This window comes from Primulina tabacum, chromosome 1 (genome assembly GCF_025594145.1).
Source record: "Primulina tabacum isolate GXHZ01 chromosome 1, ASM2559414v2, whole genome shotgun sequence".
Lineage (NCBI taxonomy): Eukaryota > Viridiplantae > Streptophyta > Magnoliopsida > Lamiales > Gesneriaceae > Primulina > Primulina tabacum.
Genome location: NC_134550.1, coordinates 8,926,688 through 8,950,457, shown reverse-complemented (window position 1 = coordinate 8,950,457; position 23,770 = coordinate 8,926,688). Strand labels below are relative to the sequence as shown.

General features: G+C 33.7%; 1 protein-coding gene across 1 annotated transcript; it reads left to right on the top strand.

Moving 5' to 3' along the window:
• The first annotated feature begins 7,868 nt into the window (after positions 1 to 7,868).
• Positions 7,869 to 21,461, top strand: LOC142504396 (putative glucan endo-1,3-beta-glucosidase GVI). Its single transcript, XM_075617271.1, has 4 exons — positions 7,869 to 7,998; positions 8,104 to 8,611; positions 19,984 to 20,054; positions 20,518 to 21,461. The coding sequence occupies exons 1-4, from the start codon at positions 7,869 to 7,871 to the stop codon at positions 21,459 to 21,461; spliced, it is 1,653 nt and encodes a 550-aa protein (XP_075473386.1).
• The last annotated feature ends 2,309 nt before the right edge of the window (positions 21,462 to 23,770 follow it).

The following is a 23,770-nucleotide window of genomic DNA, read 5'->3' as shown; positions in this document are numbered from 1 at the left end:
CAGTAGACCCAAAACCAGTAGCCCGAAATCAGAACCAGTAGATGGAAACCAGTAGATCTGAATGCAGAAGACTGGTTCAGTAGACTCGGAATGCATCATATTGGTTCTAACAGTGCTGGAAAGTAGCAGACAATGCTGGAAAAGCAGCAGACTGATTGCAGTAGCATCAGAATTGCAGTAGACAGTGTATTCCAGCAAGCGAATGCAGTAGACCTTGCAAATGGCATTGAAGTTGAGGTGTTTTTCGCACAAACTTCAAACGGCCATAACTTTTGATCCAGGAGGAATTTTTACTATTAAAAGTAGGCGTTGGAAAGCTCTCGACGAGGAGAACCTAACCTAGAACCATTCAATCATTGTAGCACCGCCGACGAACCTCAAAATCCTTCGTTTAGATAGGTATATCATCATTTCCGTAAAATTTTCCAACTTTTCGAAACTTTGAGGAATTTTCATTTCCAAATGGCTTAGCATTTCTACACCAAACTTGGTACCATTCATGTTCTTGATGTGAAAGATTTTTAGTAAAATTTTCATGCAATTCTGAGACCGAAAAATTTTGAGCTATTTTCTTCCATTGAATGCATAGACAGTACTGATTTTGTTCATTCCAGTAATTGTCTATAACTCAACATGTACTGTTGAGATCAATTCTGAACATTCACTCTCCTGTTTTGGATGAAGATTATGACTGATCAGAGTAGCTACATTAAGAGCTTAGAGAAGAAGAAGTACCTATAGATGTAGTGGAAAAAAAAAGAACAGTGATAATGGAGAGATGATAAGGTAGACTAGATTGGTATTATCATACGAAAAGAAAGAAGTGTAATATTCTTTGGGAATGTACCAAGATAAGTTGAATCATATTGGGAGTGTACCTATTTGATATAAGTTGACTTACATTTTTGGGAATTTACCTATCGAAGATAAGCTTCTGACTTAAGATGAATTGTCTGACTCGGGAATAATAAATTATTTATGAAAATATGAGATAATGATTATATAAGCTTTGAAATTCAGATGTAGGAAAAATTTTGTGTCAATAATTAATGATATGTACATTAAATTTGGGATGCTAAGTGAAGGACCTCCAATGAAACTTGTTTGTGTTAAAACATGCTGGACTCGTAGTCTTGATTAAGGAAAGATTTAGTAAAATAAGAATTGTCTGAGGATTTAGTTTCTTCCGTTCAAGGTTGAAAGGAATTTTAACTAAGTTATAATTATTGGGACTTGAAGCAATCGGCTGATAAGGAGTTATATTCTAAGATTCTATATTGGTTTCAAGATTTGAGTTAGTAATCGTGTTAATTTTAAGATAGAATAAAATAAGTATGGATACACATATATTCAGTGCCGATCTTATACAGTGTACTTTGGGAATTGATTGGTTGGACAAGAATCATGTAATGGTAGATTGTCGGAGTAAGAATGTCAAACTCCAATCCAAGAATAAATCGTACTTCGTGGTAAAGATAAGGAACAGAAATCCTTCCTTTCTACTTCTCAGACCTGGAAAGTCTAACTAGCAAGGATCGATCAGCGAGGTAAATAACGAAGTTACTCTAAAGATAGAGGATATTCCAGTTATTCAGGAATTTCCGGACGTCTTTCCCGAAGAACTCCCTGGCACAATCTCCGACCGTGAATTGGAGTTTGAGCTCAACTTGATTCATGGGGCTACACCAATCTCAAAAGCACCATACCGTATGGCTCCAGCAGAGTTGAAAGAACTCAAAGAACAACTTCAAGAATTGTTGGATAAGAAGCAAATTCGACCAAACGCATCTCCGTGGGGAGCTCCTGTCCTATTTAGAAGAAGGACGGAAGCATGAGAATGTGTATTGATTACAGAGAGCTGAATAAGATCACAATCAAAAACAAGTATCCGCTTCCAAGAATAGATGACTTGTTTGACCAACTCAAGGGAGCTACAGACTTTTCCAAGCTCGACTTAAGGTTAGGCTACCACCAATTGAAGGTCAAGACAGACGATATTCCGAAGACAGCCTTCAGAACAAGATATGGACACTATGAGTTCATGGTAATGCCATTCGGATTAACCAACGCTCCAGCAGTATTCATGGATCTCATGAATAGGGTGTTCAAGCCATTTCTTGACAAGTTTGTGGTGGTATTCATCAACGATATTCTGGTATATTCGTCAAGTGAGGAAGATCACAAAGAACATCTTCGTCTCACCCTCCAAACGCTGAGAGAAAAAGGAACTGTACGCCAAGTTCAAGAAATGCGAATTCTGGCTAGAGAGCGTCGCATTCTTGGGACACATAATATCAGCAGCAGGAGTATCTGTGGACCCTAAGAAAGTAAAGGCAATCTCAGATTGGCCTAGACCAAAAAAATGTGACAGGAATTCGAAGCTTCTTGGGACTAGCAGGCTATTATCGAAAATTTGCTGAAGGATTCTCTTCAATAGCCATACCGCTCACCAAGCTCACACAGAAGAATTCTAAGTTTCAATGGAGTGAAAAATGTGAGCAAAGCTTCGAGACTTTGAAGAAGAAGCCTATCTCAACTCCGGTGATAGTATTGTCAACTGAAGGCAAAGACTTCACCATCTACAGTGATGCATCTAAAGGAGGTTAGAATGTGTACTCATGCAAGAGGGAATGGTGATTGCATACGCGTCGAGACAGTTGAAGACGTATCAACAGAATTACCCAACACATGACCTCGAGTTAGCAGCAGAGGTATTTGCACTCAAGACTTGGAAACACTGTTTATATGGTGCTAGATGTGAAATATTCACCGATCATCAAAGCCTCAAGTACTTGTTCACTCAGAAAGAGTTAAACATGAGGCAGAGGCGATTGATTGAAATCATGAAGGATTACGACTTGACGATAAGCTACCACCCAGGCAAAGACAACAAGGTAGCAGATGATTTAAGTCGAAAGAATATGAGTAAGATGATCCTGACATCACTTTTAGCACAACCATGCTTTCGAGAGACTATCAAGATAAGTCAAGATAGAGATTCCGCTTTGGTGAAACTGAAAGAGCAAGCTAAAGAAGGGAAATCACCAGACTTCGTTATGGACAACAAAGGAATCTTGTGGATGAAAAGACGATTGTGCGTACCAGACATCGATAACCTTCGACAAGAAGTAATGTCAGAAGCACATAAGTCGAAATTTTCAGTCCATCCTGGCACTACCAAGATGTACAGAGATTTGAAGAAAATTTTTTTGTGGAGTGGAATGAAGAAGGACGTGGCAATATTTGTTTCCAAGTGTCACGTGTGCTACCAAGTCAAGGCAGAGCACCAAAGACCTAGAGGACTTTTGCAACCTCTAGAAATTCCAGAATGGAAATGGGAACATATCTCCATGGACTTTGTTGTCGGGTTACCAAAGTCTAGACAAAATCATGACGGCCATCTGGGTAATCGTAGATAGACTCACGAAATCTGCGCATTTCTTACCTCTCCGCATGAACTATAATTTGGACAAGCTAGCTACATTGTACATGAATGAGATCATACGATTGCATGGAGTTCCAGCTAGCATATTATCAGACAGAGACCCGAGGTTTACATCTTGTTTCTGGAAGAGTTTTCAACAAGCTATGGGCACTAAGGTCACTCTCAGCACAGCTTATCATCCTCAGACCTATGGCCAGACAGAGAGGACAATTCAAACTTTAGAAGATATGCTGAGAGCATGTGCTCTAGACTTCAGTGGTAATTGGAGTGAGCACCTACCTTTAATCAAGTTTGCCTACAATAATAGTTACCACAGCAGTATTGGGATGGCACCATATAAAGTTCTGTATGGACGAAAATGTCGATCACCACTGTATTGGGATGAAGTAGGGGAAAAAGCCATCGTTGGACCCGAACTAATCCAAGAAACAGTGGATAAAGTTGATGTGATTAAGGAGAGATTGAGAACTGCACAAGATCGACAGAAAAGCTAGGCTGACTTGAAAAGAAGACCCGTGGAATTCGAAGTTGGAGAGAAGGCATATGTGAAAGTGTCACCCATGAAGGGTGTTATCCAATTCAATAGGGCTGGGAAACTGAATCCCAGATACTTCGGACCCTTTGAAATTCTTGAGAAAGTGGGAACACTTGCTTATAGATTAGCACTTCCACCCGACATGTCAAGAATTCACAATGTATTCAACGTCTTGCAGCTGAGGAGATATATTTCTGATCCAAGTCACATTCTGGAAGCTGGACCACTTCTGGTGGAGAGCAATCTAAATGAAGGGCTGAAGTATGAAGAAATTCCGATTCGAATTGTGGATTTCAAAGACCAAGTACTGAGACGACGAACTATTCCATATGTCAAAGTACAATGGTCCCACCACACCGAAAGAGAAGCTATTTGGGAGTTGGAAGAAAAGATGCGAGCACAATACCCTTATCTCTTTGAAGATCATGTATAGCCAAGTTTCGAGGACGAAACTTCTCATAAGGAGGGAGGGATGTGAGAGCCTGAAATTCCAGCAGTAGCACAGCAGTTGCAGCAGCAGCAGCTAGCAGATTTCAGTAGAAGCTATCAATTCCAGCAGCAACTCATATTTCAGAAGATGGTATTTTCCAGCAGACAAAATCCAGCAGCAGAAGAGTTCAGTAGCGAGATTCCAGCAGATAGCTACTGGTTCTGCTCAGGACTTGTAACTGAAGTATTTAACATGAAATAAAGGTTGTTAATGGCAGATTATGGTCATTAATTAGAAAGGCTAACAGTCAGATTTTAGGCCTATAAATAGCACCCTCAATCTCTGAAATGGTTGTTACCAAAATCTTGAGTTATCACTTGGAATTAGAACTAAGAGAGTGCATTTTTCGAAGCTGTAAAATCCAGTAGAAAGAGCAACCAGATTCCAGAAGACTGCAACCGAAATCCTTCAAACAAAATACTGTAAGTGGGCTTATGTATAAATATCTTGAAATCCGTTTGATAATTCTGTTTTAAAGTTCAGTTTCTGTATGTTTGATTTCTTATATATGATTTTGAAGCACTGAAACGCCCTAGTCAAATAATGGTAGAAATATATATTCTGAACATTTCTGAATTCTGATTCTGATTCTGGCCTCACCCCTTAGAGGAGATAACATATAGGGGACTGATATCAGTTTAGCCATGAAATTCACTAACGTGCTCAGTGCTTACTAATTCTGATTTCTGTTCTGAAACCTGTGATTTCTGAATTCTGATTTCTGTTCTGAAAAGATAAGCTTCTGTATATTATTGTATTACTGTTTCTGTTGAAAATGATTTCGAAAACTGGGAGTTATTCCCACCCCTGCTTATTGAGTGAAAATCATATCACACACTCACCAAACACATATCAGATAAGAACGAGGAAGAAAAGTTAAAAAAAGAAGAGCATATTCAATTTTGGGGCTGGTGATGAAGATTGTTGTTCTCAGTTCTGATTTATATTTTAAATTCCGCTGCATCTGTTTAGATATTGTAATTCTGGTTTTACATTTCCGCTGTAAAACATTATTAATTGAGTTGTATCAGACATTGAATATTCAGTATTATGAATAAAAGACTAGTTTCTGAATTTTGTACTTGTGAGGCTTGTTGTTTTCGAATGTAAATTTGAGAGCAACGCCGGTGTCAACCAACCCCCGTCTCGGGGCGTGACATATTTACCTTTTTTTCGTTGGTCATATATGCTATCAAATTTCAATCTTATTTATGAATATTTGGATTTTTGACAATTTTAGTCATTTACACAGAGAGTGTCATGTGACAGACACTACATAAGTCATTGCCACACATCAATGTCACATTGATGTCACATCGAAAAAAAGATTAAAATCGTAAAAAAAAATTCACTAGAGTAAAAATTAAATTTGACAATATAGAGAACCAAAATCACAAAGAAACAAACATAAAAAACTAAAAATGCAATTTTCTCATTTCAGTTTCAAGATTAAGCAAGGTATTTAATCCCAATCAAATTTTTTATTTTAACATTTTTATTTTATTTCACTTTTTTTCATTATTTTCTCATTTACACACAGTACATTATGAGATATTTTTAAAACATGGGTATTTTAGGGCTTAAAAAAACAAAATAAAGGTTTGTTTGGTATTTTTAAAGCAATCGGGGAGCTAAAAAAAGAAACAAATTGTGTCACGGAGCGAGCTAAAACAAAAAGAGTCTAACATGGGGACCGATGAACTACTTAATTTTGTTTGATTTTAGGGATTTATAGGCAATTTACCTTTAATTTAAATATAATCAGTAATTCTAAACGTAAAAAAATTAAAAATTAGTTGATCATATTTTGAAATAAAAAATTCATGTTGGGGGATTGTAATTGTTACGAAGATATGTGGCTTAAACTGTCTGCGTATAGGGAGAATTTTAAATTTATAAAGATATCTTGCGACCCCGTATGGACCAAATGATTAAATTATAAAGATATCTTACGACCCCGCATGGACAAAATGATTAAATTAAGTCTACTAGTCCTTCGTAGACCTACCCTTTTTTTTTTCCAATGGCTTTACATATGTACGTTGTTGGATATGAGGTGAAATATAATTATTGATAATTAATAAATAATAAATTATAAAATGTATATGTATATAGTATTAATTTGTGCGATTATAATATCATGTAGGTCTTATATTAAATGGTTTCACGGATTTATATTCGTGAGACATATCGAAATGATTTGTAGTGTAAATTAATAATTTTGACATACAAAATAATAACTGTTCATGAGTCGATTCAAATATACATCTCAAAAAATCGATCAAGAAGATGAACTCATAAATTTTTTGTATATATTATGTTACTCTATCATATTATTATGAATAATAATAACATTTGGGCTTTTGGAGGTTTTTTCCCTTTCAATTTTCTAAAATATCATTTATAACATATAAGTACCTTTTTGTTATTAATTTTCTCTATTAGCTTAACTTTTTGATTATATATTTATTCGATTCTACACTTAAGAAAATTCCCTAGTGTTCATCTAATAGTGATTTTCCATGTTTTCTAATACATATAATCTCATATGAAAAATCGGTTTCCCGTATATTTATATTCCTTAAATAAATTCTCTCTAGTGTGGCTCATTGCATTTTATTGGATTCATCTTTAGAACATTGCCCTAATGTTAGGATCCAATTGTGTATACATGCGTGTGTCATACATATCTAACCAATTTCGTGGGGGAAAATAGGGATGACACGTACAAATGAGTATTTTAACTATTATACAAATTAAATAATACTCTAAAATCCTTGGGTTTTTTTTAAAAATATTTTAAATTTAAAATTTTATTTCAAAACTAATTTGAAAAAAAAAATGTTTGCACAACTAATGCAATCCGCGCTTGGTAAGCGCGGACGGTGCCTACGTGGAGCAGCGTCCGCGCTTACCAAGCGCGGACGGTGCTCCACGTAGGCACCGTACGCGCTTTGTAAGCGCGGACGCTCCTACGTGGAGAAGCGTCCGCGCTTCGTAAGCGCGGATGGTGTATTTTGTAAATTTTTTCTTTTTTTATATATTTTTTCGATTTTTAATGTCCGTTCATTCAGTCGATGCCTGACAACTTCACGTGAAAGATGAAATTCTGAAAAATCACGTGAAGACCAATAATTCAAATAAGAATCGAAGCTATACAGTCTTAACATTTCTTCTCTTATATAATTGATGAAAAATTCGAGGAACGAGGTATCAACTTTCTCTTAAATTTTCTCTCAATTTTCATTGACAAAATGTCTAACATCGACATACTCTTATATTTTGGTGGTCATGTAATTAGCGATAATGGATCGATTCAATATAACATTCCATTTCTTAGACCGATACGAGTATTACGATCTATTAATTTGATGAAGTTAGTTGAAGTTGTGCATAAAATGTTAGCAATCGATCCAGCGAATTTTTCTCTGAAGATGTCAACAAAGTATTCATTCATGGAAAGAGCATCTTGGCATGAAATTGAAGTCAATCTCGTTGATGACGATGCTTTACAGTTCATATTGCAATGTGACAACATGCATGTTTTGCATCTGTAAGTGGAAGCAAATTCAATTGAGCATAATGTTGGATTTGATGATCCTGAATCTTACGTTCCACATGCATCCGATTCAGGTTTTTATAACCAACCCGGTACGTCTACATATGGTGGTTTCCAGGAGCAAGAATCTTATGTTCCACAGGTTACTGAAGGACTCAGTAATATGAGTTTCGATGATGTAAGTGGGCCTTGGGATCAATATATAAATATCTCGTCGGAACAAAATAATGCTCCATTTTGGCCGAATCCAACATTAGATACGAGCGCTCGTTGTCCGGATCAGGCCAATAATGATGATATTTGGAGGACTGATTCCGAACCCGATATGTCATACAGCGAGTCTGAAGAAGAAGAAGTGAATGTTGATGATGAAGTGAATACTTTTACACCCGTCCTTCTTCGTTCCTCCCCTCCTCTAAGCGCGGACGCTCCTACGTGGAGCACCGTCCGCGCTTACCCGTGCCACCCGTCCCTACTTCATTCGTCCAATCCTTATCTTACCCAATTCTTTCTTCCTTCCTCCCCTCCTCTTGCGCTGGTACAAAGCGTGGACGCTCCTACGTGGAGCAGCGTCCGCGCTTGGTAAGCGCGGACGGTGCTCCACGTAGGCAGCGTCCGCGCTTACCAAGCGCGGATTGCATTAGTTGTGCAAACATTTTTTTTTCAAATTAGTTTTGAAATAAAATTTTAAATTTAAATTATTTAAAAAAAAAAACCCAAAATCCTTCCCAAAAAAATTCTAAAATATAAACCAAGCGCGGACGGTGCTCCACGTAGGCAGCGTCCGCGCTTACCAAGCGCGGATTGCATTAGTTGTGCAAACATTTTTTTTTTTCAAATTAGTTTTGAAATAAAATTTTAAATTTAAATTATTTTTAAAAAAAAAACCCAAAATCCTTCCCAAAAAAATTCTAAAATATAAATACAAGTTTTCCCCTTGATTTCCAAAATAGGTCAAAAGTTTCAACTTTCACAAAAGCAACCACTCTACAATTGTTTTTATTTATGTCAAAGCATCCTTTTAACAACAAAAATTTGTTGATGTAATAAATTATATTTTATATTCAGCTGATCTTTTGACTCATCAAAAAGTGTGTTTTTTTTATTATTATTATTAAAACAAAAGTAGAAATGGATTCTAATATCCCCAGTTACTCTCCCATATTTGACTAATACACGTCAGAGCCTTCTTTGATTTTTCAATGCAAGGTACATTTGAAGTTTTTTTTTTTAAAATGCCGTTTAATTTTGATTTTTGGATTATCAATATATAATATCAATTTTTATTAAATTACGAGAGATTCACATGATATAAAGAAATTGAAATATGAGTAGAATTACGTCAAGTGGAACTTAGACTAACCCGCATATCTTTCACGTTTCGAGTGTGCACGTGTTTCAATACAATAATTGGAGGTGTCATTTTCTTAGGACATTCGGATAATGAGTATAGATTATTCAGTGTTACATAAATTTCTTTATATGTATTAAAACCTTGTTTTCAGACCTGTTGATTTTTGTGCTTTGCCTTAATTGTTGACAATGCATACAATATGTGAAATATTAGCCAGTTAGATTTATCAAGGAGGACGGTGTTAGATTCTGAACTGATGCATAGTGCAAACGCTGCATTGGAAGTTAGAAAGGCACATAATTCATCACGAATAGGTCTTTTGTGAGACTGTCTCACGAATATTTATCTCTGAGACGGATCTCTTGTTTGATCATCCATGAAAAAATATTACTTATTATGCTAATAATATTACTTTTTATTTTGAATATCGCTAGGGTATATATATATATATAAATACTGATTAATCTTAATCATATTATCAATCAACATAAAATTCATTAAGATATAGCAGTAAAGTAATACTGATGAATCTTAATCATATTATGAATCAACATAAAATTCATTAAGCATTTTATAATTTGTTAAGATGATTAATACAATTTTCATAGTGAGTATGTCTCTTGTGAGACAGTATCACGAATCTTTATCTGTGAGACGGGTTAACCTATCGATATTCACAATTAAAAGTAATACTCTTAGCATAAAAAGTAATAGTTTTCATAGATGACTCAAATAAGAGATGTGTATCACAAAATACGACACGTGAGACCGTCTGCACACCTACCGTGCACACCTATGTGAGCACCGATGAGGTGTCACTCACCCATTGGATGTGATGAAATATAGAAAAATTACGCATCCAATGGGTGAGTGACACCTCATCGGTGCTCACATAGGTGTGCACGGTAAATGTGTATATATATATATATATATTGTAGTAATTTGTGGCCTAGTAATTTGTGGCCTAAAAATTTGGCGAGTTTCGGGACATCAAATGGAACCGGCCAGAATGTAGGTTCCGGTTCCATTTTCGGTAAAGAAAATAAATTATGGTAATCAATCAACACACACACACACATACATATATAAAATAAAAAAGTATGAACATATGACTAATAAGCTGTCAATTAATATCAAATTAAACCAGACCAGAGCTTCCGTACGCACGTGAATATAATCAATATATATCCTTATTAAGTGCCATGAAAATGACCCTGACTGCTAAATGAGGTCACGGATGATGTAGCATAAATTTTACGTGTACACAACCAACACTCATGTTTGCATAAACATTAATAATTGTTCATAGTAAAAGATTTGCGACGTTTTAAAATATTAGAGTTATATTGTTATAATCGTTACGGTTTTATTGATGTAACAATAGTTTGTAGTTTTATAATTTATTTAATTTTCAAGCTAAAGTTCTTATGTATTTGCTGTTCATTTAACGACTGTCGTGTATGTGAAAGCTTCACGAAAATTTTACTACTCAGGCATCCAAGATTTGGGTGAATTTCCATTTCATATATGAAATGTTGACCCGGGGAAAAAATAAATTAAATGTACTCAACAAAATTCCATCCTTCTTGCCTTTGGACGGAATGGTTTATATTTGTTCTACATCTATACATGCAAATAAAATATTATTATTACACAATTTTTGTTTTGGAAAAAATTATGTTTTGGTATGATAACTTGCACATTTTTTTATTTTGGTCCTACTACTGTCTCTCAATTATCCTCTCCTTCTGCTTTATGTACTAAAGAATTATTATCTCACGCTTATATAATATATACAATATTATATGTTAAAAGATAAGGTTATATTATCACATTTAAAACAAAAAAAAAGAATCTAAAATGGTTAATCTAGAAAAAACGAATTCAGGACAGACGGTTAGAAGGGTTCGTGTCGGTTCCCCGAAAAAGAAATCACATACGATATTAATGTAAGTTGGATGAGAGGAACAATGAATAATGATAAAATAATGTGGATTTGACTTATTCTGCGGACAGAATGGCACACGTTTGCAAACTGGGGGCTCTAGGCTGCTCTAGGTTTTTGGACGGTTAAATATTCGGAGGATAACGCAAAGGTAAATTTAAAAAAAAATGTATGTATAAGAACCACAAATTCAATAATTGTTACTCTTTTCATAAAAATGCATTAGGGTTAACTTATTCATGTCATTTTATTTTTTAAAAAACAAAGTTTCTCATTATTCATGAAATAAAATTAAGTAGTTATTTTGACCTATAAAGTATCTATTTTGGAGATCAAGATGCTTGATTTAAGAAAACATTGGTTCTTTGAGCGATAACCATAAATTAAGTCATTGTTGATCTTTTCATTGAAAAAGCAATAAATCATCTAATTTTTGAAAAAACACAATTTCCACTCATCATGTAATAAAAAAATACTTATTCTGACATCCTCAAAATATCGAATTTGAGTATTTAAAGTGTAAAATAAAATCAAGTATTTGTAGACTCGAATTATATATTATTTTTATTAATTTAGATATCACATTTTACTTAACAAATTTCATCATCAGTGCCGCTCAACATTAACTTGAAACTATATTTTGACATCCTTAAATAATTGGATATATATGAGTATTTAGAGCGTAAAATCAAGTATTTGTATACTCGAAATAGATACTCTTTGTATCAATTTAAATATCACATTTTAACTTCACAAATGACATCATCAAAAGTCACTCAATATTACTTGAAACTGTATTTTTACATCCCAAAATAATCAAAATTGAGTGTTAAAAGGATAAAATCAAGTATATGTGGGATATAATTAGGTATTGTTTGTACCAATTTAGATATCACATTTTTGATTCACAAATCTCATCATTAAAGGACACTTAATATTAACTTCAAACTATATATTTCGACATCCTCAAATAATCGAATTTAGTATTTAAAGGGTAAAATCAAGTATTTTTGTAGACTCGAATTACGTATTAGTTGTATTAATTTAGATATCACATTTTTACTTCACGAAAAGAGTATCAATTTAAATATCACATTTTAACTTCACAAATGACATCATCAAAAGTCACTCAATATTACTTGAAAATGTATTTTTACATCCCAAAATAATCAAAATTGAGTGTTAAAAGGATAAAATCAAGTATATGTGGGATAGAATTATGTATTGTTTGTATCAATTTAGATATCACATTTTTAATTCACAAATCTCATCATTAAAGGTCACTTAATATTAACTTCAAACTATATATTTCGACATCTTCAAATAATAGAATTTAGTATTTAAAGGGTAAAATCAAGTATTTTTGTAGACTCGAATTACGTATTAGTTGTATTAATTTAGATATCACATATTTACTTCACGAATGTCATCATCAAACTATATTTTGACATTCTCAAAGAATTGTATATGAGTATTTATGGAATAAAATCATTTATTTGTAGACTCAAACTAGATACTCTTTGTATCAATTTATGTATTAAATTTTAACTTCACAAATGACACCATCATAATTAATACTGCTTGAAATTCAAGTATTTTCTTACATATTTGGAGTATCTAAATAACCAAATCAAATATCTAGAACTCAAAATTAGGTATGTTAACGGTCAAAATAAGTATTTTTTTATTCAATGATGAGTGAGAAACTGTGTTTTTAAAAAATTAGATGACTTATTGCATTTTCAATGAAAAGATCAACAATGACTTAATTTATGGTGATCGCTCAAAGAACCAGTATTTTCTTACACATTTGGAGTATTCAAATAACTAAATCAATCATCTTGACCTCCAAAATAGATAATTTATAGGTCAAAATAAGTCATTAATGTTATTTTATGATGACTAAGGAACTATGTTTTTTAAAAACATAAAATGACACGAATAAGTCACCCTAATGTATTTTTCATGAAAAGACCAACAATGACTGAATTTATGGTGATTGCTTGAAAATATAATTTTTTTACATATATGGATTATTCAAAGAGAGAAATCAAGTATCTGAAACCCCATAGTAGGTACTAATTTAGTAGATGAAGAAGACACATTTATTTGGGTGGAGAAAATTATATATTTATTTAAATAATATATGAAAAAATGTAAATTTGTCTTTGTAGAAAGTTAAAATTAAGTTTGAAATATTGTCAAGTATTGATTTGGAAAAAAAATTACCTAGGTACTGAATCTTAAATCAAAGATACATTTATGTATTTTTTTCAAATTTACTAATAACATAAATGATGATTCAAAAAATGTTGCTTAAAATGAGAGAATCGAGATGATCAGCCAATATTTTTGGAAGTCAGCCAATCCAGATAGCAATTCTCAAAAAACAAGTTTTGCAGGTCGGTACATATGTCACGAACAAACGTTAGAGATATCGAGGGGTTACTCGGTGAAAATCTCTCTAACGTTCAAGTCAGTGAAAATCAGATAAAATTATTCAAATAAAGCAAGAGTGTTTGAGATGCAAAATGAGAACTTTTCCTTCATGAGAGAAAATTACATATTTATAAATTGATTAAAAGTCTTCTTATCTTTATCCTTAATAGGCATGAATCTATTGAGCTTGATTGATTTAATGATTCTAATGTTGGATCTAACTAATTAATGAAATTTAGGACCCAATTTTAGTGGGCCTGATAGGTTCGTAATAGTTTGTATTTTTATTATCTTATTTCTCGTTGTTGTCTCTTCTGACGTGCTTAATTGATACAGTTTGGTGTTATTTTGTTGTAGGAAGAAATTTTATTGTCTTAGAGCAAATTTGAGCTAAAGATGTGATTTTTATCATATTTGAAGTTGTCAAGATAAAGTTGTGAAAGAAAGACAAAAACAGAAGAAGTCCAGGAACAAGCATGAACACGCCTTGTGACTCTTCTTCTGTTGTATATGGAACTAAAATTTACAGAATTTCAAGGAGTGAATCTCGAAATTTGTGAATATTATACCAAATTTTAGAGTCCTAATTATGGTGTTTGGCTTAAAAATAATTCTTGGAGAGAGAAATTTTTTCTAAGAGAAAAAAATATTATTTAGAGTTCTATTCCATAAAAACTCTATCTTCCTTGGTTGAGATATTTTCTATGTCAGGTTTTCTTTTGATTAGTGGGTTTTACCCTTGGACTCATTCAATCATCTACACGTGAAAAGCAAGGAGGTACAAAAAAATATATAAAAGAATTCTACTCTCTTCAACGTGAAACACAAGGAGGCTTAGGAATTTTTCATTCTTTAATTTTCTCCAAACAACTCTAGGCTAATTTATAGTTCTGATTCTAGGGATATTTTTACTATTTCAATTTTATCACTTTGAGGTTTTGCACTTTAATTTAATATTCTTGTTTGATTCAAGTATTTATTGGTTTATATTTAATTCTATGAATGTTGTATATTTATTAACCTGAAAATTTAATTCGATACATAATTTTCTACTGTTATTCATGAATTCAGTGGCCCGTAATTTTCATAAACAATTGTTACATTAGTAGCGATACATTATGTGTGTTGTGCTATCATAGCATATTTAATCTAAATAAATCAACGAAACTAGATCTATCAATCGCACCTATCTCGATTGTAAGTTTTTAGGATTAACTGTTTTCACAAAACAAAAATGCTATATTTTACTAATATGAAATTCTATCGTACCCAGTTGATTACTGATAAATTTTGACTGGATGCTGGGTTTAGTCAATTAACTTAGGAAAATGCTAGGATTTTAGCGACTATCCCAATAATTTTAAGGCTAATTGCTTGTAACTGGATGAATAAATAATATGTTAGCCGATTATCAATGATACAATTGAATAGTGGAAACCCCATGATTTAGAGTTTGATAATATTAAATTTTATGTTTCATAGTTATTCTTTTTGATTATTTATTTCTTCTTGCATGCTAAATTAGTAGTAGTATTTTATTTATTTATAATCAAATAAAGACCTCTTTTTTATTGTCTTTTCTCGACGAAAGAAATAAATCTCCCGTTCTCTGTGTATTTGACTCTACTCATTATTACACACATATTTTATTTACATAATAGAAATTTAAGTTTTGTGAATCAATGACATCAAATAAAATTTTAGCGCTATTGCCAGGGGAACTGTGCAAGGTTAGTTTTTTTCGAGTTTTGTTATTTTTTTATGTCTTGTTCTTCTCGTATTGGTGATTCATCAAAATAAGAAGATTTTGAAAAAATTTCTTGTTGTGAAATATTTTGAGATGTTTCATCGACAAGTATTCATAAGTTTTGCACAACAAAATGAAAAGTCATTTTACGCAGCATGGGACAGATTCAATAATTTAGCGACAACATTTAGGAATCATGATTTTTCTAATTATTTTAATATTCAACTTTTCCTTAAAGGTTTGGCTGTACTTTGTTGGAATTAGAATTTCGGAATTTGAAAAATTAAGCGATTTAAGATTGCAGAATTGATCGGCTCAACTGAAGTTATTCGAACTGAAAATATCCGAACTGAAATTGCCGAACTAATAATTAATTATGTAAATAATCAAAGGCAATCGAAGTGATCGAAGCTAATTGAATCTATATAAACAACTGAACCATCAGTTAATACTGATCAGTTGTACATTCAACTCAACTTATCGTCTATATAGTCAACCAATAATCAATTTGACACGTCATCAGTTAAGAGCGTAGCCAACAGCCGACAATTTTTACAAAAGCAGACTGTAACTCGTAGTGGGAGTGCCGCATATCAGAACGTCACATTGTACTATTGTCATAAGAATGTTGACACGTTCAGAAATGATTTTTCAAAGGATATAAGTCGTTTAAATGCATTCAATGTTACCGTTGGAAGCGAAGCTTATAAATAGTCGTGGAGTTCAGCTAAGAGAAAAACTTTGGCACAATTATTCTGAGTGAATTTTGAATTCAAGTTCAGTTACGATATTCATACAGAAAAGCTCACACTTAACAGAAGTATTCATAGCTTTCAAGCTATCTTCTGAGCTAAAGCACTAGCACATTACATTATTGTATTCGATCTTTTAAGATCAGTTGTGCTAAGAAGAGTTGTAAAAAAAACTAAGAGTTTCAGTTTGGTAGTGTCTAAGTTCAAACTGAAGTGGGTTATTACAGTTTCTGTAATCAATCAGAGTCTTTTAGTGAAAAGCCTATCATTGTGATAGAAAAGATGACGTAGGAGCATTTGAAGTCTCCGAACATCCGTAAAATCATGATGTTCTTTATTTCAGTTATTCTTTGAGTATTCAATCTGTCAGTCAGTTTATTTTCCCACTAATACTAGTTAACTGATTGACATCGACAACAAGTTTCTTGAATTCAGTTTATCATTAAACTGATTCACCTTATCAAAAAAGAGTCAAGTATTTTATAGTGTTTATTCAACCCCTCCTTCTAAACACTTCGACCCTTATAACCTGATCCTAACACATTGACACGGAGATGTGTATTTAATGGGGCTTTAACAACTGGTAGTCTACTATTTAGTCGAGATGAAGACGGTGTGATATATTTGCTCGATGACATGGCGGACTTTGACTACCACCAGTAGTGGGAACCCTCACTGCAGAGTTGGAGCTACAAATACCACCCAGAAATTTAGAACCCAGATTTTACAGACTAACCTTTCGAGCATAAAAAAGTGAGGGATATTGTCTTGATTTAATCGTAAGTCGACTGGATGATATAGTAAACAAACGTGTGACATTGAATGAGGAAGCTATTGAGCCTCGGTCTGAAGAAATTTTGGAAGAAATATCATACGAAGATGAGCCATCAATGAACTTGAGAGATGAACAAGCTCTTGTGACTATCAATTTGAGTTCATCGATAGGATTATCATACAAACATCTACTGGATACTTGTCATTCTCCAATTCCGACCTTAATAGATTTTGTTCTTCAAGAACCATCACTGATACTCTCATCTCATTCCCATGATTTAAAGTCACGTTTTGTTGAGAAGACGAGCTTTTATTGTATACATAAAGCCATGCTTGAGGGCATATGGAACCAAGACCCATATGTGGTATAATATGACACTACTTTGGGCGTCATTCCGCTCTACTATGAGTGCTACTGAGGGTCAAGTTAAAGACCAAAAATCAAGAGCTTTTGGGATGCAACTCAAATTTTTATTGTTTTCTTTTATTTTAATTGTGTTTTATTTTAAAAAATTCCTTTTGGGATTATATATAATTTTTGACATGTTCTATGCAGAAGATAATTTCAATCAGGACGTGGGCACGCCTCGAAAGAAAACATATTCTGAAATTGAAAAATTGCCCATGCAGCAACCAGAGACCATCAGCACAATCCACAGCACACAATCCACCAACGCATCACCACAATCCTGCAGTGATACTGTCTACGTACCACCATCCATCACCCTCACATTGTGCTGTCACCACTGCAGCAGTAAATAACATTTTTTTCTACGATGCTCAACATTTTCAGAGGAGTTATCTAATTTCATTTTGTTTTATTGCTTTAGTTGAACTTTTTTGCAGAGTCATTGAGGACAATGTCAGATATAGGTGTGGGAGGGGATATATAGCTTGAATTCTAGTCTTCAATTTTTTGTAGTGTTTTAGGTTCATCTAATGTTTATTTGTTACTTCTCTCTTTTGAATCCTGAATACTTCTGATGCGAGTCTAAAAAAAATTGATGTTTTCTTTGCATGCCAACTGATTTGCATTCTTACTACTGCATTTATGGGTAATTGCTCTTGATGATGGGTTGAAAAGACAAGTGTGTAAGGTCTAGCACATATACCATTACTCCTTGTTGAGCTTCGAGCCTATGAGCAATCATTATATAATGCTCCGTTTCTTTGATTGTGTGTTGGTCATGTATTGTTTATTTTTCTAGAACTTGCATTATTATACATGTCATTGTTCACATCTTGTGGTGGATTAGTGGTATATACAAATAATAACAGCATTAGGTTCAAAACATTTTCTTTCACATCATCAGTGTCCTTCTTTAAGCCTACCCGGATTCAAAAAATCTTTAGTGTTTTGGCATGAGAGTTATTTTAATACATATACAGACATTTATGAGTGAAATGAGCGAATCTTGTGAGAAGCGTTTGGATCTCATGCATTTTAATTTATATGCATTCTCATGGATGCGATTGTTCATGATGTTGATTTAGGTGTAGGAGGGCCAAACATTCAAATTGGGCCAACCGCATCTGATTTAATTTACTTAGGAAGTGACCCATAGGAAAAGTCGTCCTCAAAATTAGTAGCGAAACTCGATACATGGGGTGGGTTAGAAAAAATCTATTTTTCGAAAGGGACGATTGTGTCCTTAGAAATGATTTGTCCTTTTTTCTTTTCCTATAAAAATCCGTAGTCTTTGCTTTCCGATATATTTTGAAGGGGACAGTTTAAGTTTTGTCAGGTAAAATGCTTTTTATAAACATGGATTTTACCCAAAAACTTGCCCAAGTTTTATGTTCGATCAACTTTAATTTATGCGTATAGCCCTATAGGAGTAGATTTGCAACTAGAAAAAAAAATTTAAAATTAATCTTATCATATATTTCCCTATATAATTTCAACTGTACAGTTGTGTAATTATACGAACTACATAGACTCTTATTTAATTAATTAACTATTATTAGTGAACATAAAATAAATTATTAAAAAAATAATCAAATATAATATCTAAATATTCGAATTTAAATTTTACGAAATAAATTATTTCAAAATTATATATTTAACCACATCCTAATTTTATAAATAAAAATAAAAATTATTATTAAATAAATAATTGTTCAATCTTCATTACAACGCAACTGTGAAGAGCGCACGTAAGTCAATTATTCAAAATACATGAAGCAAACTTTGCAGCATGACGAGTGGAGGAAACAATAAGGTAGAGAGATGGCGTGAAACATATAAATATGGTGAAAGTATAAGAATGACAAATATTTGTTATGTATATTTTTTTAAGTTTTATTCAAATCCAAAACACATCAAATCTGACCAGTTTTGAGAAGATTCGTTTATACTCAATGAAATCCAGTCAAATCCTGTGAATCCCTACAAATCCAATTCTATTTTTAAAATCCAACTAACCAAACAGTTAAAATCAGAATTTGCAAATCAAAATCCCGACAAATCCCTCCAAATCCTTGCTTCCAAACATAGTGTTATTACTTAATATAAGATATTTAGTTACTAAATTTACATATGCTTACTAATAATGTTTTTCAAAATCCAATCAAACTTTTCTCTGGATCCTTACCCTCTATCAGATTATAATTACGACACCATATCAACCATTAATCATATAACTATTTCCTTAATCTGCATGCTTTTATATTCTTTTTCCTTCTTCGATCTTTATCTCTTTTCTTGATCCCATTGGGTGATTAATATCTCGTCATCAATATAGTAATTATCTACGCACGCATCTTAATTAATATCAAAATAAATTCACATGCATGCCAATAATAATTGCAAGAATTATTTCCAAATCTACTATATATAAACTACCAATCTCTCATGGTACCAAACACAACATCCAACTTCAAGTTTCTGGCCAAATTTCAAATATATTATTTTTATATACTTTAGGCTAATTTTTTTTACAGGGGGTCTATTATCATGGAGCAGATTCACGCAATTTTGTTCGTCGTCAGTTTCTTGTTCAGCATTCATCCAGGTACGTAAGAAAGAAGACGAGGAGTAACTTGAGGTTGAGTGTGAGACGAATCGAGCTTGATTCTAAGCCTGTCGAGTCGAACCAATTTTCGAGCAGGCTCAGCTTCAATCCGATCCATCATGAACTTGTTCAAGAGTTCTTGCATCACGAGCTTATGATTATATTTTGATATGTTGTAATATTTTTTTAAATTATATATATTTATATAATAATAGTACATATATTAAAAATTGATAATTAACGTATAATATATTTTTATGAATGAGTATATGTACTATATATGTCAAGGATAAAGTACTGCTATATCCACAAAATCTATATATCATAAGAGAGATTATAAATTAGTTTTGGTTTGTCATTGAAAATCTATTAAATTATGTTATATCTATTACTCTTACAATTATATTATTTTATTTTATTTCCTTCGAGTTGTTATTATTAATTAATTTCTTGCTTTCTGAAGGTGCCCGAGCTATTGGCATCAACTATGGACTACTAGGGGACAATCTTCCAGCGCCGGCAGATGTTATATCAGAACTACGAGCAAGAGGCATCTCAAAGATTAGAGTTTTTGAACCAAGGCCAGATGTGCTTACCGCCTTGATAGATTCCGGGATATCGGTCATCATCGGCACGAGGAACGAAGATCTCGAAGCACTTGCCTCTGACTTATCCGTTGCTCAATCGTGGGTTGAGACCAATGTGGTGCCATACCAATCATCGGTGAATATCTTATGCATATCAGCAGGAAATGAAGTGATTCCAGGGGAGTTGGCAGCCTATGTGCCTGGTGCGATGCAGAACCTCGACTTGGCCCTGACTGCAGCCAACTTAGCCATACAAGTTAGCACAGCAGTCTCCATGCAAGTATTAGCAGCATCATATCCTCCCTCGCAGGGCGCCTTCTCGGCTGAAAGTAATCCTGTAATGGCTCAAGTTGTTGCATTCTTAGCATCAAAAAACAGTCCTCTACTTCTTAACGTATACCCCTATTTTGCACGCGCTGGAGACCCAGTCAATGTCCCGTTGGACTATGCCCTTTTCGAGGACACTGCTTCCCCTGTTCCTGATTATCCATTCATCTATTACAACCTGTTTGATGCTATGGTGGACGCAGCTTATGCTGCACTGGAGAAGGTCGGAGGAACAGGCGTTGAGATTATAGCTTCCGAAACTGGATGGCCTACTGATGGATCCAGTGAGGCAACTGTAGAGAATGCTCAGAGGTATGTAAACAACTTAATTCAACATGTATCATCAGGAGCAGGGACACCAAGGAGGCCTGGAAAGGACGTTGAGACGTACATTTTCGCAATGTTTAACGAAGACCTGAAACCTGGAGGAGTGGAGCAGCACTGGGGTCTTTATTACCCAAATCTGAGTGAAGTATACCACGCTAACTTCTGAGCGTTGTTGATGCCTTGACAAGGTAGCAGCAGATAAAACATAGTTTTAGGACATACTAATTAAGTTATAGTTAGAACAGTTCACCAGATATTTATACTGGAAACAGTTTCCATAAAAGATGATGCAATAAATTATCGGATTAATATTTTTTGTCTGCTTTTTTATTACAGTGTTCTAGAGGGATTATTACCTAGTCTTTAAAATTTCTTTCCAGTTTCTGATAGAGTTCCATCAACTCAAGAATTCGAAACAAACCAGTCACTGCCCCGTTATATATATGCCATGTACTGAACAATAATCATTGCCACTCACCAAAAAACAACTAAAAGCTTCTTTTGAGAACTCAAAAAAAAAGGTTACTAAAATTAAGCTTTGCGACGATTTTCAATCCGCAAAGATCTCAAGTGATACATCTGGTTAAGCCAAGCAACCCAGATTCAACAGCAATTGCTGTGGTTTACTTGATTATTTTTACCTATGCGCAAACAACTCATTGCAAGTGACTGAATCAGTTCCTACAAATTGTCAAGGCATGGAAACAAGTCTAGTGAATCTTCTTCATGAGTAATACGACACTGAACTTGATATCATTTTCCAGAAGTACTGCTGAATCAGGAAAATCGCCAATTTTGTTTGCAAACTAAGCTAAAGGGGTTCACGGTTTCTTTCGAGCTTTCTTAATAATGTCCTGAATGCTATGGCTGCTGGTTTCTCTGTCAGAGACCTTCGTGATCTCCATCACTTATTTACTTTCTTTGCATGGAAGTTCTTCCATTAACAATTTAGGATTTCTTGCCCCGCCCCCGCAACTATACCTGATACAGGGGCGGATTCAAGAATTTCTCGATTTTCTTTACATATTGAAAATGATTCAATTTTTTTACATCTTTCAATCGACATATTACCTCGAACATTTCGTACAATAATTATATGAGTAAACATGTGCATTAAACACTAGTCCATTTTCAGAATACGTACATCTCTACATACTAATCGAATTTATCTCATTCAACTATTTATAGAAATTTTGAACAAAAAAAAGGCCAAACGCGACGGCCCAACAATGATTGTAAATTCAGAATTTAACTTATTTAATAGGTTTAAGTCACATTCCCTTGTCTTTGATGACTTCCCAATCAGTTTTCTAGTTATTTTTGCCTATCAAATCCGCAAGACAATACTTTAACTTCACATAGAATGGAAATGGGTCTAATCCACTACCCGACCCATTGAAATGTTTGCAGCGAGGTAGTGACATCTAGAAATATCGTTGACAAAAAATAATCAAAATAGTTCGAGTTTAGGCTTTGATCGTGTATTTGATCTATATGATGAAAATATCATGAAGATTTCAACAAATGCGTTAGACAAGAAAAAATCCAGATGATCAACAAGGGATAAACACACGAGAAGTGAGACTACCTTTGCGCTTTGGGCAAAAACTTGTGTGAGACGGTCTTGCGGATCGTATTTTGTGAGACGGATCTCTTATTTGGGTCATCCATGAAAAAGTATTACTTTTTATGCTAAGAGTATTATTTTTTATTGTGAATATCGGTCGGGTTGACCCGTCTCACAGATAAAGTTTCGTGATACCGTCTCACAAGAGACATACTCTGGGCTTTGAGGTTTGCATCCATCTTCTAGGCTTTACAAATGTAAAACAATACATATACATGGCAAAAACTTATGTGAGACGGTCTCACGGGTCGTATTTTGTGAGACGGATCTCTTATTTGCATCATCCATGAAAAAGTATTACTTTTTATTATGATTATCGGTAGGATTGACCCGTCTTACAAATAAAGATTCGTGAGACTGTCTCACAAAAAACTTACTCATACATTGCCTAAACTAAGAAGTGTATGAAGTATATATTGAAATATGTTAAATATTATTTGTAAGAATATTTTTTAACATAAAATATTAATTTAGTTATTCCGTAATTGCGGTTTTGAAATAATTTCCTTAGATTATTATTTTAATTAATTATTTTTTAATTGTGGTTTTGCTAATTGTATCTTTCATTGTGCGACACTACAAAAAAACGGTTGGCATATCGACGGTTTTTCACAAACCGTCGCTCCTGTAGTAACAGTTTCTGATAAACTGTCGCCTTATTAGCGACGATTTTACACAAAACCGTCGCCTAATAAATTAAGCGACAGTTTATTAACAACTGTCGCTATCATAGCGACTGTTATTCAAACACCATCGCTATTTTGCGACAGTTAGAACAGACCCGTCGCCATTTTGTGCGACGGGATTTTTGACCGTCCCCTTTAGCGACGTTAATAATTATGTCCGTC

Coding starts and splice junctions, on each gene's coding strand:
- LOC142504396 (XM_075617271.1), top strand. CDS start 7,869: ATGTTAGCAATCGATCCAGCGAATTTTTCTCTGAAGATGTCAACAAAG. Junction 7,999..8,103: donor TTTACAGTTCATATTGCAAT/GTGACAACATGC, acceptor CATCCGATTCAG/GTTTTTATAACCAACCCGGT. Junction 20,055..20,517: donor CTTGTTCAGCATTCATCCAG/GTACGTAAGAAA, acceptor TGCTTTCTGAAG/GTGCCCGAGCTATTGGCATC.